Below are 15,311 nucleotides of genomic sequence, written 5' to 3'. Positions count from 1 at the left end.
CACACACACACACACACACACACACACACACACACACACACACACCTGTGTTCGACATCTCAGTAAAAGCATAACAGGGTGTAACAGACATGAGAAGCCTGCTGCCTGCATCAGGGGAGCTCTGCTGAAACCATTAACATTACACACATACTCACTCACCTACATGCTCATGTATGACACATAAAGTGGCAAGCAAACTCACACACATGCTGAAACACTTTCACTGAGATCACATCAGCTACCGTATAAATTAAGTCAAAGTTTACAGAGAGAAAAAGGAGAAAAATTACACCCCGCATGCTTGATTTGAACATATAAATGAGGGCAATGTGTAAAACCTAACCACAGGCAACATTAGGGGTGTGTACATGTGTACAAGTATATGGTGTAATTAACCTTAATCCTTGATGCATTCCATGTTCAAGCATATTGCATAACATGAAAACTGGCTGCATGAATAACGGTCCTTCTGTATACATGTTTACATTTGGCACAAATGCCAACATCTTAATCCATCAACTTCAGAGACTCTGTGTTTGTGTGGCTATGGTCAGTGGTTAAGGTTAGGGTTGGGCCGATATGAGATATTATCGTATATCACGATATCTGCCGTCATATGCTATATTTATAACATCTGTTACTGCATTCGTGGGCTTTTATTTTGAGAAGAAAATGCACACTGAACTATCATGGCAGCGGAGGCAATGTACGTTGATATTGGCAAGTTGGGAATGAGATCGGGTTGGCAGAGTTCACTACAGGTTAATTGGCCTGACAGTGGCATATAACAGACAGACATGGCAGACTCAGTTTCTAAGAAGAACACTAGCTGAAGTTTGGCAATATTTCTGGTTTAAAGTGGGAGAAAATGGCGAGCCAAGCCTACGCAAGGTGAGGGTGTGGTTAAGATTACGGTTAGGCACGTAATGGCTATGGTTAGGGTAAGGCTCCAGGAAATGAATGAGTCAATGAGCAAATGATAAGTTTATGTAATTTCAGTGACATAAGTAAGATTATGTGGTGTGTGTGTGTGTGTGTGTACTTACAGCAATTTTTTTTATGACATTTTCGCCAGTCCTCAATTCTGGACAGACGCGCAAAGGACTGTTAAAGTTTGTTTTTTCACATATGGCTTGCTCCATATCTCACCTATACAACCGTATCAGGCCCAACAGTGGCTAAAAAGCTGTTTTAATTAGAGTTTGTAACTTCCTGGAAAATCATAAAAAATGTTGATGACTTATCCTGCACTTGGGGGCGTACATTAATTTTTTGTCCAATAAACACTTGTTTATTTTATGACGCTGCCATGGATGTAGGAAAAAGGAATGCTGCCAGAGCTGAGTGTTGCTTGGAACACAACTTTATAACTTTATGAAGTGATTGTGGTGAAACTGGGTTATGTTTTATGTAGCAAATATTTTTTGGTTTTCCTTCTCCTGCCACTCCAGACAGATAGCTAAAATAATTGCTGATGAACGTACTGATACTCCATGAATGGCTCTGGACGTGGCCTTCAACAACATTGACGGAGAACAGTTACAGTACCGAGGTGATTTATTGAGTTTCCTTGTTGACAGACACCAGTAGGTTCTTTTGCTAAAGTAAGTGCTAACTGCTGTTAAATTTAACATTTGCTGACGTTAGCTGGTTAACTTGTTAAGCGGTCCTATTGGTTGACTCAGCACTGCGATGCCAATAGCCAAAGCTGGCAAGAAAACAATCTTGGTACGGTATTTCCTGTCATCACACTGGCTTCCGTCTTCTCTGAGGCTGTGTTATGTCCCGGTCCAGCCATGTTCAATGGAAGCTGCCAGGTGGGGAGAGGCAGCATTGGCGTCTTGGTGGTTAGGTGATGGGGTGTGACCTACATTCCACGCTATTGGCTGCTGCATTTTGTAAACATGCAACAATGCCAAAGCAAATAGCATTCTATTAGCCGTTGCATGGGAAAATTTAAGACTTGGTTTAGAGGTTAAGTCAGAATTAGGTTAAGGTTATGGTTAGGGCAAGGGTGGGGTTAGGCATTTAGTTGCGATGGTTAAGGTGGCGGGTAAGGGGCTGGGGAATGCATGCAATTATGTCAAAGAGCGTCCTCACAAGGACAGAAGTACAAACGAGTCTTTGTGTGTGTGATTCAGAGCAGGTACAAAGTTGACATAATATCTCAGCCTATGGATCTCCCTTTGCTTCACGGCCACATGCCATAATTCAGCAGTTAAACCCTTATCAGCTGCGTAAACACGTATTTTGGTAGACAACAATGGTCTTTTTCTTTGGTTTCTTGCTGGTGAGCAGGAATGGCTCAATGAGGTGTGTGAGGCTGCTCTACCTCAGCGAACATGAGTACAGAAGGGGAAGCTGATGTTCATGCTCCATGGAGAAAACACACATGGCACAGACGCCTTATTAGGGGGAACTTTAGACATCAAGTCTAAGCGATGGGAATCGCTGATATGGACGATGAGGTTGAGTTACACAGCTGCCAGGGTCATGAGGGTGTCAGCTGAAAGAGGAGATGAACCAGTAACCTTTTGGCAGAGGATACATGCCAATATATCTGATCACTCCAAACATCTCCTGGTAGCTGGAGGCCTCCAACGAGAATGAAATATTTGCTCAACACTGACAAAACTGATAGATTTACTAAAGGATCGGACATTGAACCAAAAACCATTACTTGGCTGGACTCGTGCGTAACTTCCTATACCTTTGATCTTTTTGGCAAATGGAGTGTGGCCATATGTTTTAATATGCCTGTTTCTCTCCTCTCCAGCACACAGTCATGTTAGGAATGTCTTCATGGTCAGTCGCTTACTGTCTCACAGAATAAAGCTCTTTGGGACTCAAGGAGGCACGTGTGGCATTATTACACACATGTTGTCCATTAAAGTGCAAAGGTTGAGCAGGTTAATGAGCATATCACCCAGAGAGACAGAGCTGGAGGACAAGAGAGCAACTCGGAAGTGAAAAGGCATCAATCATGGACAAGAGGTTGAGTTTAGTTCTGCAAAGTTCAAGATTTCTGTTGCTGTTCAGACTCTAATTATCATTAAGCAGTTTCATCTTATTCTAACGTGTTAAAACAAAATGTCTTAACCCAAATTTAACAAAAAATGAATGTTAGGTAGTTCTTACCTTTAAGAAGGACGATGAGCTCCAGGCACAACAGGTATTTACGCAGCTCCATTTATAAAAACTGAATGAAAGCAGAGTCTCTCGTCTATTTTTTTCTTCCTTTTTTTTCTGTTTACAAAGTGGTCTCCCCTGAGCTGTTGGAAATGTAGCGCATCGGCGTCCACCACACACACACATAAACACACAGGCTTTTTCAGCTCTCTCTTTCCCCAAGAGATGCGTAAAATCCGGTCAAATGGTGCTGCAGTGGCATGTCTGCTGCTGTGTGTGTGGGGGCTCAACTCAGGACGTTTACAAAAGTTGTTAAATATGGATTAAAATTAAATAAACCAAGTCCACACAAGGATTCTTGTCTAGGATTTTCGCGTCTTTGCGTTTAAGTCCCAGTAGAAATATCTTAGTGACAACACAGTGCATGAAAAGACCTTTAAGATGAAGGGAAAAAAAAGTATTTGACACCTCAGTGACCCATGTTTTCGGCATGAAATTCCTGCACCTGTCCCATCCAACAAGAAGCCGCTGTTTAGAGTCATTAAACCATCACTAATGTGTAACACCTTCCCAAACAGTCGATCAGCAGCGCACTTTATCCTTCCTGACTCTGGAGCGCGTCTTTGAAGATCAAGCCCTCCTGTAGACAGAAAATCTGCTCATCAAGCCCAAATTTTGAGGTGAGTGTGAGGTTCCTCTGATAACTTGTTGTCCATGATCCTCTACGCTGCTTTTTTTTCCACAAACAAAAAGGTTGTTTCCCCTCAGTTTCCGTCAGTGTAAATATGTGCCTCTGGTAACGGATTTCTCTCACTTGGAAATGAAAGAGCGCATTTATCCTCAGAGCTCCCCTCCCTCCATCCGTCCTACTCCATCCACCAGACTCCTCTCTGAGCAACTGCTTCACTTTGACAAACCTCAAACCCACATCTCTCCCTCTCTCTCTCCCTCTCTCTCTCTCTCTCCCTCTTTTTCAAACATACTCTGACGATTTCTCTCACTCAAATCTTTCAGCTCTGCTCACCACTGACTTATTTTGCCTATTTCTTTCTTTGCCCTTCACAGATAACATCTCAAACTTTGTGGTGCCACCTTCTAACACCAAACCCTTATTAAATGGTGTACAAGCTGTAATTGGTGGCTTTATTAATGGCTTATAAATCATTTAGATCAGTTATAAGCCATTAATAAATCAACTTTATTGTTGCCAGGTTGTGGATAATCTTGTGTTCTTATGTTTTTCACAAAGCCATGAGCAAAAGATAGTAAATCTGCAGCTAAAAAATGATATTAAATCATTAATAACGCATTTATACAACAACCAGTCAAGTCTGATTTCCGTGCAGATGCCCTGATTCCCTTTTTCTGGAAGGTAAAAATGATTGCATTGGATTGTTTGTGTGTGTTCTTGTTTAATCTGAGATATCAGCTAAAAAGAAAAAACAAGTGTAAAGCTGGAAGAAGATTTTTTCACAACCTGGCAAGCCAAAAGTTAACTTATTGATGGCTAACCTATATAGCTCTGGTAAATCAATTAATGAATGAGGTGCCAGAAAGCTTTATCAGCCTTTGGTAAATGGTACAAGCATGAATGCTTGAACCCTACAGTATCTGTTTCATGGCATGGTTTGGTTTGGGACCACTTGTTAGTCCAGGATGACAATACCCCCATCTACAGGACATGAGAGTTCAGTGACTGAAGAAAGAGCACGGAGGTGTAACAGTGATGCCAAAAAGCAAGACGTTTAATATTATATCCCTGGTTATCATAAATTTAGCCATGTAGAGTCTTTTGGTAATCAACCGACCAGACACATAGGTCATACATTATCTGTTGTAAATGTAAAGGTAAATGTAAACCTAGAGAATGAATGGCTGTGTTGCATGAAAAAAAATGAATGTGCCGATTTTGAATTCTCCAATTTAACCTCTGAGCTGAAAGCTCTGTGTACCGTTGTTGACGTGACAAAATGAAAACATCATTAAAGCAATTTCTATTCAGACAAATGCTCTAGATTATAAATGTTTTAGGTCAGGGTTAAGGTTGTTTTCTGGGTTTGTGGTCTGCCTTTTAAGGTGATGGGGGAGGGCTGCCTAGGTATAGTATTGTTATGTTAATAATAATTATGAATTATGAATTTCACTTCTTCCATGGAGTTCTCTGTCTTGCATATTCTTGTAAAGCTCTTTGGCGCCACTCTCAGGCCTCTACAGTAACTCGTACACACGTCCATAGTTGCACAAGATAGGAATTAAGCAAACTGAAACTGAGAAAGCCTCTCTTTGCTTAGAATAACAATTTAACTTCTGACACATTCACTTATTTTCTAAATCCTCAAGATTTTAAGTTTATGTGACCATATTAGAATTTCTTAGAAACATCTACTTTTCCTTGAAGTGGCAAGTGTTACATTTATATGTATACACTGACATCACACATCACCACCCTGGTTAAAAAAGCACAGAAAAGGCTCTACTTTCAACGGAAACTTAGGAAGGCTAAATTCCGGAGCAAGATCCTGGTCAACTTTTACAGAGAAGCAATAGAAAGCACCCTGACTGGATCACAAAATGGCACGGTTCGTGCACGGCCCAGGACAGGAAGGCTCTGCAGTGGGTGATTAAAACCGCCCAGAACATCACTGGTACCAGCATCTACAGAGCATCAGTGACATCAGTGAAGGGAGATGTCTGAATAGAGCCTAAAGGATACTAAAAGACAACACCAACCACATTCTGTCCACCCTGCTGCCATCAGGCAAAAGACACAGAAGTATCGTACTGTACCAACAGGCTACAGAGCAGCTCCATTCCTCAGGCCGTGAAACTCTTGAACTCATCTGCAACACTCAAAGTACATGTAGCACGACTCAAGGACTAAACCTTCATCTCTTAGATCGGCTTTGTACCTTGTATTTTGTTTAGAAAGTCAGTGATACTGTACCTAATTTAATGAGAGCAGTAAGCAACATATAACATAATACGTCAAACTGAGGAATTTATAAAGAGTAAAAAAGAAAGTTAATAGATTATTAGTGAACAAGGAACTTTAATGCCAGGATGCCATACCTTTAGTCACCACTGTGCAATTCTCTGGTGCACCTGTTGCTCTGATTCATATTCTCCAGTCAGCCCTGATACTAGGCTCTGTTGTTGGATATTAGATGTTATAATCTTGAAAAAAATATAATATAATGGAAGCTTTACAGTACTACAACTTTATATCTGTGTGGCAGAATAACCTCCCTACATTAGTGGCAGTGCTGCTCAGCAGGACTCCAGTCGGTGAGCGAGGAAGAAGTTGAGCGCCATCTTTGATTTAACGTTGGTTGTTTCAACGTTCAGTACAAATGATCCAACATCCTTCAGACTAATTCATGTTCGTGTAATTTAACACCCACCTGCCGTCGCTTTTCCGCACCTGATAAGTCGCAAAGAAGACTGTCTTCCTTTTGGTTAACTCATATATAATTAATCAATCAATTAATCAATATTAGTCAGCAAGAATTAAATGAATACCTAAAAAGACGGACATGTTACGTTTCTGAAAAAAGCCATCCACGACCGTTGGCTAGCTAGCTACCTGACTGTATGCTACTTTCCTAGCACCGAGGTGAGAGACAGGTGAACGAAGTGGAACATTTAATTTGTTTTTTCTCAAGACTAAAACAAGTGGGTATGTTGTTCTTACCTTCCTCGCGTGGACAGAGAGAAGACTTCAAGGAGTTGACCCTGTTGGCCTGTTTCTGCTGGATGTGTAAGTAGACCAGGCAGTTTTGGCTAACAAATGTATAAGCTATGAGCCCGCTGTGTGTTTGTCTCTCCTGACCCCTACTGGCCAAAAATGGCTGAACAAGGGGATATCTGCTGGGTGAAATAACATTACATGAAAGCCATTAAAGATCAATACTACATTGACGTTTGTACACTAGAAAAATATGAGAAAGATACCATATTCCACCTTGTACTTGAGGTGTGTAGCCTATTCTTGTCCCTCTGCTTGGTTTCCAGCTTGCAAACTATGGTCTACACTTTGTGTTACCTCATTTGCAACAAATCCATATTTGCATCTTCATAATCAATTTTATTTATATAGCTCAAAATCACAATCACATTGCCTCAATGGGTTTTACAATCTGTACGGTAAACAACATCCTCTGTCCTAAGACCCTGGATTTGAGTGAGGAAAAACCCTTTTAACAGGGGAAAAACAAGATGGAAGAAACCTCAGGAAGAGCTCAGTAAATTCAGAAATGTACCCAGTTAATTGTCTTTACATTACAGCCAATTAGCACATACAAAAAGGAGACAGTGCAGAGCTTTGGCAGTGGTAGATCAGACATATATTATTATTTGAAACACTAAATTCAGAAAATTTAACTGGAACCTGATAAGTAAGATGTTGTTCCTGTGAAAAAATGTTCCCTGTGAAAAAACACGACCTTTAACATAGTCTGCACTGAGGTTTGGTTGGTTGTTGAGGTTTACTGTACGCTGTAAGGTTTTATTTAGTGTCTTGCTTTAAAATCTGAGCAGCAGAGCTTTTTGGTGTTGTGCTTACAAATTAAAAAATGTCACTTGTCACCACTTGATGTCGCTCTGTTTCAACAAATGTATTTTTCTGGGTAAGAGCCTATTGGTGTACTGAAACAGCTGGTCAAAGATCATCTCAGGCAATGGTGGCAATTCAGATAAGTACATTCCCTCAAGTACTGTACTTAATGACTTAAAATTAGAGGCACATGTGCTTGAGTTTTTCCCTTTTATGCCACTTAATACAAATCTTACTGCAATTTTTCATACCCTGCCTCTCCACATATCTTCATCCCGAAAGTGAATGTTTGCAATAACCTGAAGGATTTAGTGTTCCTTCAATGGGTTTATAAAGTTCTTCTACTTCTTGAGATAAGTAAACTATTTAAAAACCCTCTTGGATTAGCTCTAAAATGCATCATCACAAAGCTGTAAAACAGCCTGTTGCTTAGAGTTCATGAAAAGTTGAGTTTGTAGATATACGTACATGTTTCTTACAGAAAAGTGATGCTACAAACATATGATGATATGATCTTATAGAATATGATGCATTTCTATAGACAAACGACCCAACAGTATATAAAGTAGTTAAAATGAACTCAACCTTAAACATCTACAGCAGTAAAATACAACATACACATTAATGCACCAATAGTATTAATCCAAAAACATCATATATATATATATATATATATATTAGTGAAACTCTGATACAGACAATTTTGCTGCACAATGACTACTTTTACTGTTCATGCTTTAAGTGCATTTGGCTGATAATACTTTTACTTTATTATAGCATCTGAATACTTCTTCCACCACTGATCCCAGGCCAGTTTGTCTTCTGGTTGTTATTGTTGAGACTCATGATGCTCAGCTGATGACAGATTCATACTATACTCCTTTCACATATGTAGGAATGTTGCTGAATGTCTTTTTCTGTCTCCTGCAAATCAGACTCCTCATGTGGTGATGGATGTTTGCCAGGACTCAGACAGGAGAGTGCAATGGGTTTGGAGAGTAAACTCGTAAGTGGCCAACGCATGTTGAAATGAGAAAAACTGCATTAGCTTTGATTTATGAATCTATCTCTAGTGGAGATAATGATTATTAGATAATTAACCTCTGTCTCTCCACCATTGCTCTTACAGTTACTGCCTAATTGACATTGGTCTCCATCAGTGTCCTTGTCATTATTGCCTTTCTCTTCTTCATCTTCTTCTTTCTCTACGTTCTGTTTTTTTCTACCTCCTGTGTCTAAGTTGTTCCAGTTCTCATCTCATACCATAAATGATTTGAGGAAAAATAGTCACACCAAGAGACGCACGCACTTTTATCGTTTGCAGTGTTACTGTAACTCGACTGGCAGCAGTATGGAAACTCAGATGCGCTCGCTCACATGCAACCAAACGTCATTGTACACAACCACAGATTCCTGCACAGAGGTGGAACTGGAACAAGCGCCAAAACACTCACACATACACACACACGTACAGACTGTTTCATACCAGTGGGAACTATGCAAGAGCCCATTAACGTCAGGCATAAAATCGAACTTTGCACAGTCACGCTGCTGTAACAACACAACTTGAATCAATGCAGTGGAGATAACTTTTATAGGCTTTACAAACTGCTGCTGCACAGCAGAGTGGATACTGAGCACAGAGCATGCTTTATTCTCTGTGTTCCCATAAAGAAATTTGACATTGACTATCCATTTACAAGTTCTCTTAATGCTTCTAGATTTTCTACACAGACTTTAAAAGTAAAGATTAATAAGTCTTCAGTGTTTTAGAGTAGTCCTGTGATGCAATTTGGATGATTGCTTGATAACAGTTGTGCATATTATATTAGGATGTGCGATTAGGGCTTGGCAATGAATGAAGCTTATATCATTATCATGATATGAGACTTTGGAGATTTTGGATAATCATTGTATTTGTATTTGTATTGTAACATACCAGACTGTTCTATTTGTTTTAAAGGCCGACAGTCGGCCATTGGACATTGTCAGGGCTGTAAGTGAGCATCAGTGGCTCTAGTTGGCATGGTGTGTCCTATGCCATTTGGTACTGGACAGCCCTTGTTGGAGGATTTTTGGCCAATTCAGCATGAAGAATTGGCGGTAGCTTAATCGTAGAGAGAAATTACTCTGATTGGCTGTTCGCGTAAGTGGATCAGTGCATGAGAAGAGAAAAGGAAAACGAAAAAGAAAGGCCCTTGAGGCTGTAGTATCCATGATTTCACCCATTTAGCCCGGTTTCTTCTTATTTTTCTCCTCTGCCTCTTAGAGGTGGCTATATTAGCGAGAGTGGTGTCAAAATTGCTACTTTATCATAAAAGCAGTTTGCATATCAGCAGAGAGGGATTTCCTTTCATGCAGGTACAGATTAACGAGCTCCTTGGCTGCCGGCTGTAGTCTTTGCGGTGTGTTCAAATTAAGCTTTTTTAGTCGAGACGCAGGAGACATGAGATGACTCAACTGTCTGCCTTTGACGCAGCTAGTTCTTTGATGTCAGTTTGGTGTGTCAGGGCCTTAATATTTACCTTTACCAACGTTTACACATTACTGATGATTATTATCTTCATGATCCCAAAATCTCGTTGTGTTAATATTTTGAGAAACTAGCCTACCAATAGTGATCCCTACAATATTGTAGCAATATTGACATAGATATCGAGGTATTTCCGCAAAAATATTGTGGTATTTGATTTTCTCACCCAGTCCCAGCACTTATGAAGTGCTTTAAAAGAGATTTCAAAATATCGAGATGTATCGCGATACACAATAAATATATCAAGATGTTATTTTAACATGTAATATCAGCCAGCCTTATTCGCAATCATGTATTTCTGCTGTAAAATCGACAAGTGCACTGCCAGAAAACATTCGAAACTGCATGTGAATTATATCAGAGACAACAGCAGAGACTAGAGTTGAACTGGCGTCTAATGCTCAGTGTCTAGATTTTTCCCTTTCAAAGCAAACACACATTTAAGGATTAGGAGCAGAAGGAATGTCCACTGCTGGGCGTCCTACATTAGTTGGCATGTCCATGGGATATTTTTTCCGTTGGACGATCAGTAAATCAACGTCAGACATAGAGCTTGGCTGTGTAGATGGATAGACAGAGGGCCGCAGGAGACCATAGCACCACTGTGGCACATATTATCAGTGCAGTACAGTAGCTGTGATTTTCGGATAAGTTAGACGGTAGTAACAGTTTAGTGTTAGTAGATGAGCCTGTTTTCTTTCTTTCACCAGGTGCTCCTGCGACGTCACTCCTGTTTGGTTTTACAGGAGCCGTGCCAACATTTTCCACCTGCGGTTATCATGATGATTTTCTGTCAGTGTGCAGTCCCTCTTAATGTATTCCCACGAAGAGGGCACGGCTTTGCTGTTTCAGAAAACACTGCTCTCTCACACATACAACAACTTGTGTAGAGCAGATTTTTGATTTCTTTTCATGCACACACACGTTTCAGTTTGTGTGAGTTTGCGTGCATGTTCAGCAGCCAGTAGGTTTTTTTTGTTTTTTTACAAGGTGTGCTTCCTCCACCCCTGTTTCCCAAATTATAGTCCTCTGCAACCAATCAAACGACACCACAGCGCACCTCGGCCAGCGCTACACTGTGTCCAGCTATGACATGCTGGTCTCTGGTATGCTTTGGCTCGGCCGCCGTCTGGAGCTGGTCAGAAGAGGAAATAGATGCAGAGAGTGAGGAAGGGAGAGAAAATAAAAAGAGGGTGATAAGCTAAACCTCATGTATGGCAGTCATGAAATGCAGACTCAGTTATGTGTTATTATACAGCTTTGGAGGATATGTTTTATTTATATATTTAAACAGAACAAGTCCGTGTGTGTGTAGCTGTGTGTGTGACTGTGTGACTGTGTCTTTACAGTCAGCTGATCTTATAAAAAAAAAAAAAAGGGATGAGTCATGGAGTTCTGACAGTTGATCACCCTGTCATGCCTGATGATCCTCCGGGGCATCTCTCTCTTCACACCCCCTCTTTCTCACTTACTGCTTCCCTACATATAGTATCATGTCACTGGCTACATGTGTACGTGCTACACTTTTTGAACAAAGTATGTGGACGCACCTCCCCACCTTCATTTGTGTAAAAAATAATACAGATATATTTTAGACAACAGTATACCTCCAACTTTTATGGCAGTGGTTTGGGGGAGGCCTTTTCTTATTTAAGCACACACAAAACAAGGTACCTGCAGTTTTCTGAGTTTAAACAAAGACAAAGACCAGACTGTGAGCCAGGCCTTATCAACCCACACCAACAAACCAAGAGTGGAGGCCGTTACAGCAGCATACAAATCCCTGAAGTTATGGAATAAGATGTTTACTAGTTTCAGTCATAGGCGTAGCTTGCAGGGGGTAGGAGAGGTGTTGCCCTCCCTCTTGACTGAAAAATGTCACTACATTGAGTATAAAATAGGTTCAACAAAAATATTCCTTGTATAAATAAAAGTTTTTAAAGTGATCTTGTAAAATATAAATTATGAATATAAGAAATAAATCAGAATTATTTTATGTTTGATTTTCTTTAGTGTTTAAAGTTCATAGCTCGTACGTTCTATATTGTGTTTTATATATGGGAGAATAATATCGTTTATCGCAGTTAATTTTGGGACAATATATCCAACAAAAGTAGTTATCACCCATACAATCTAAGGCAATCCAATACAACTGTCTACTTTTAGGACACCCATAATGTACAGTTGTTATTAACACTTTCATTCAGGTGTTAATTGATATTGATATATTCATATGATTTCCCATTGAGGTCATAATAAATAGCAGTGTGTGTCTTCATCATATTCAGGGATGTTTCTAATATTTTGCCCCCTCGTGTATGTCAATAGGAAGAACAAAAAAATTAAAACACGTCAGTATAATTAGTTCAATACTGCAACCTGTTTCTACTAATGTCAACAAAAACTGAACACATAAACTTGATGTTGATGATGGTTGTATTGGATTGCAATTAATTGTATCCTGGTCCTTTTGTATGGTGCTTTTGTCCTGCATCTGTACCCAACTGGGTTTGAAAGTGCACTGTGTTACCTTTCTTTGTTGAACAATATTTTGGCAGTCACATACTTTTGGCCAAGTAGAGTTTGTGAATCTGAGAGAACATCATTACAAAGTCAAATTCATGAGAGAAATCTTCCCTGTTTAACTTCTCACACACTCTGCCTCTTTCTTCAAACAGTATCTTCCGCCTTCCCATCATCTCCCTCCGACTATCCAGAGGTCACTGTCAGAGTCTGTAATCAGATTGTATCATTACATGCCTCGTCTCTACAAAGACTTCATTCAGCAGCCTACCTCTCGTATACTGTAACACCATTGTCTTGCATGATGATGCTCAGGGAAAACCAGGGATGATCGGGGTCTGCAGATATCTGAGCAAAGTACATAAATAAATCCCTTTTTTGTGTAAGTGAATCAATCATCTTTAAGAAATTAGACGAGGAGGTTAAAAGGAAGCTTTTCGCCCTGACCTCACCCCTCCTCTAGCCTCTCTGACTCAACGTCTCCATGCCTCTCCGTTCCACTCCTCTCTGATTTTATTTTCCCTGATGGAAGGATTCTCTGCCCACACTTTAAAGAGCTCTTGAAGGTTGTTGGTTTGAGTGCCCCTGTGTGGCTCAGTGCGCAGAGGTGCTGTTATAGCCTTGATTTCTTCCCTTGACCTTTGTTGAATACCTTCCCCGCTCTCTAATGTCATTCCTGTGGCATCTTGACAGAAGTAGAAGGGGATTTTTAGGTAATTTAAGATCATATTTAAAACCCAAGAAATTGTGTGTTTACATGCACTTCAAGAGGGCCAGTGTGGTTTGGATGACTCCTTATTTCTACTTTTTCTTCAGTAAACATTCAAACTGGACGATGTAAGTCTAGCAGTGTGTGTGTGTGTGTGGTATGCCCTCATGTGTACTATTCTTGACCAAAGTTTTACAAGAGGCCTCAAAGGTTCCTGGGTGGTCTAATTGCGTTTGCCACAGGAGATTGGTGCACTGTACCACGCTGCTTGTGAGCGTTAGATGTGTGTATAAGTTGGTGCAGGCTTGCAGGTGTGTGTGGGTGTAAATCAATATCCTGGACAGAGACAGTACAGTATGCAAGAGTGTTTAATGACACTCACCTGTCATCACACTGTCACATGCATGCTTCTTTCTATGAATTTGTGTGTGTGTGTGTGTGCAACGGCATATCATGAATATATGGGGGCCTGTGCTCTCCCGCTCTGACACCTGCAGGGCATTTTTTTCCACGAGCCCTTCCCACATCTTTACTATCTAACCCAGAATTCACTTGACCCGTGTGGCAATAATTGCTTCAACCAGATCACAAATCACTCGTCTTGACTTTTGTGACATACTCTGAAGTATGCAGACATGTACACACACTCCACTCCACCCTGTGCATAAGTCATCTGTCAAACTGGAGCCTGACTCAGCCGTGGCCCCTGGGCACCTAAACTAACCTGCTCTCACACAAGCACCAACGTTTGGCTCTCTTTTCGATAGCTACAGTTACCTTGTTAGACATGTTAAAAGGGTATCGGATTTCCACTTAATTCTGACTGATGAAGTGCGTTAGTTATGTGTGGGCATGCTCGTTCATCATACAGGTGTTTTTTATTTTATGGGTATGCATGTGAAGGTGTGTGTTTGCTCTTTCTGCAGGGTGCGCTTGTTTATTTCCTCGACTTACAGGCAGGGTAGGAGTGAGGTTAAGACGTTGCCAAACTGTTTTCTGTTCCTCGTTATGACTTCTGCAAAACCAACAACCTGCAGGGATAATGATGCAGTCGGGATGTCGGCAGCAAAGACGTTTTTGTTTTTCAGACCTTTTCCGTCTTTTCACAGGTTATTGTGCACCAGGCAGTTTGTCCACTCACCTTTTGGGTTTTATGAGCTGCGTGTACAGTGTGAGTGTTTGATGGTATGTGTGAAGAGTTCCCAGAATGTGTGTTTTTAGTTTGGTATGTGAATGGTGTGTGTGTGTGTGTGTGTGTGTGTGTGTTTTTTTTTTTACGGGGGTCCGGTGGAGGGCCGGGCGTTTTGAAGGGGGCCAGACAGCTGCCTTTTACTGCCCCAGGGGGTAATAAACAGTGAGGGAGGGGTAGTTATTTACCCCTTTTATTAGGGAAGGAGGCAGAGGAGGGGACTTTATTGAGGTCACACTGTAGCTCCACACAGCTGCAGGGCAAGAAGAGAAATAAAGAGGAGATAGTTTGTAAGAAGAAATAAAAGACTTTTAGCATCACTAAATTCCTCTCTCAGGAATCCCTCCCTATCTAGTTTTTACTTGTTGTATAACTGTATATGTGTACGAGTGTGTGAACTCAGAGTCATCCATCTTTCTCCCCAGCCCCTTTTTTTCATATCCAGGTCCCCTAACAGCCGACTCCTTGTTAAGCACATCTGCTGTCAATCAGCTGTACCCTGTAATGCAATTGGCATTTCCTGCTGTTGGAGACACGCCCACTCTCTGACCATTTGATGATTGGTCAGGTTGTCTGACCTAAAACGGTTCCAAGTTGACCTTGTTTGCCTTATCACCCTCATTGGTTACCATAACAACAGATGTTCCCCAAATTATGACATAAAAAGGAGTAGTTC

General features: G+C 40.8%; 1 protein-coding gene and 1 long non-coding RNA gene across 4 annotated transcripts in view; one reads left to right on the top strand and one right to left on the bottom strand.

Moving 5' to 3' along the window:
• The window catches only part of itga10 (integrin, alpha 10), a 32,330-nt gene extending 25,729 nt beyond the window's left edge, over window positions 1–6,601 (bottom strand). Inside the window, exon 1 of one of the 2 annotated variants that reach the window (XM_084356395.1) lies at window positions 6,531–6,601. Coding sequence is in view for 1 of the 2 variants with exons in the window: in XM_084356394.1 (XP_084212520.1) it covers window positions 3,139–3,190 (52 nt within the window). In the remaining variant the exon portion in view is untranslated. Of the gene's footprint in view, window positions 1–3,138; window positions 3,963–6,530 lie in introns of those variants that run through there. The other variant, XM_084356394.1, reaches the window with a different exon arrangement.
• A 50-nt stretch (window positions 6,602–6,651) lies between these two features.
• LOC311259336 overlaps window positions 6,652–15,311 on the top strand; it is a 34,508-nt gene continuing 25,848 nt past the window's right edge. Inside the window, exons 1-4 of one of the 2 annotated variants that reach the window (XR_014622853.1) lie at window positions 6,652–6,742; window positions 6,838–6,886; window positions 8,617–8,687; window positions 10,925–11,231. This is a non-coding gene — a long non-coding RNA (uncharacterized lncRNA). Of the gene's footprint in view, window positions 6,743–6,837; window positions 6,887–8,616; window positions 8,688–10,924; window positions 11,232–15,311 lie in introns of those variants that run through there. The other variant, XR_014622852.1, reaches the window with a different exon arrangement.

Source organism: Pagrus pagrus (assembly GCF_965226575.1).
Source record: "Pagrus pagrus genome assembly, chromosome: 7".
In the NCBI taxonomy this organism is placed as follows: domain Eukaryota; kingdom Metazoa; phylum Chordata; class Actinopteri; order Spariformes; family Sparidae; genus Pagrus; species Pagrus pagrus.
The sequence above is the reverse complement of the archived record's forward strand: the minus strand, read 5'-3'. Positions and strand labels throughout refer to the sequence as shown.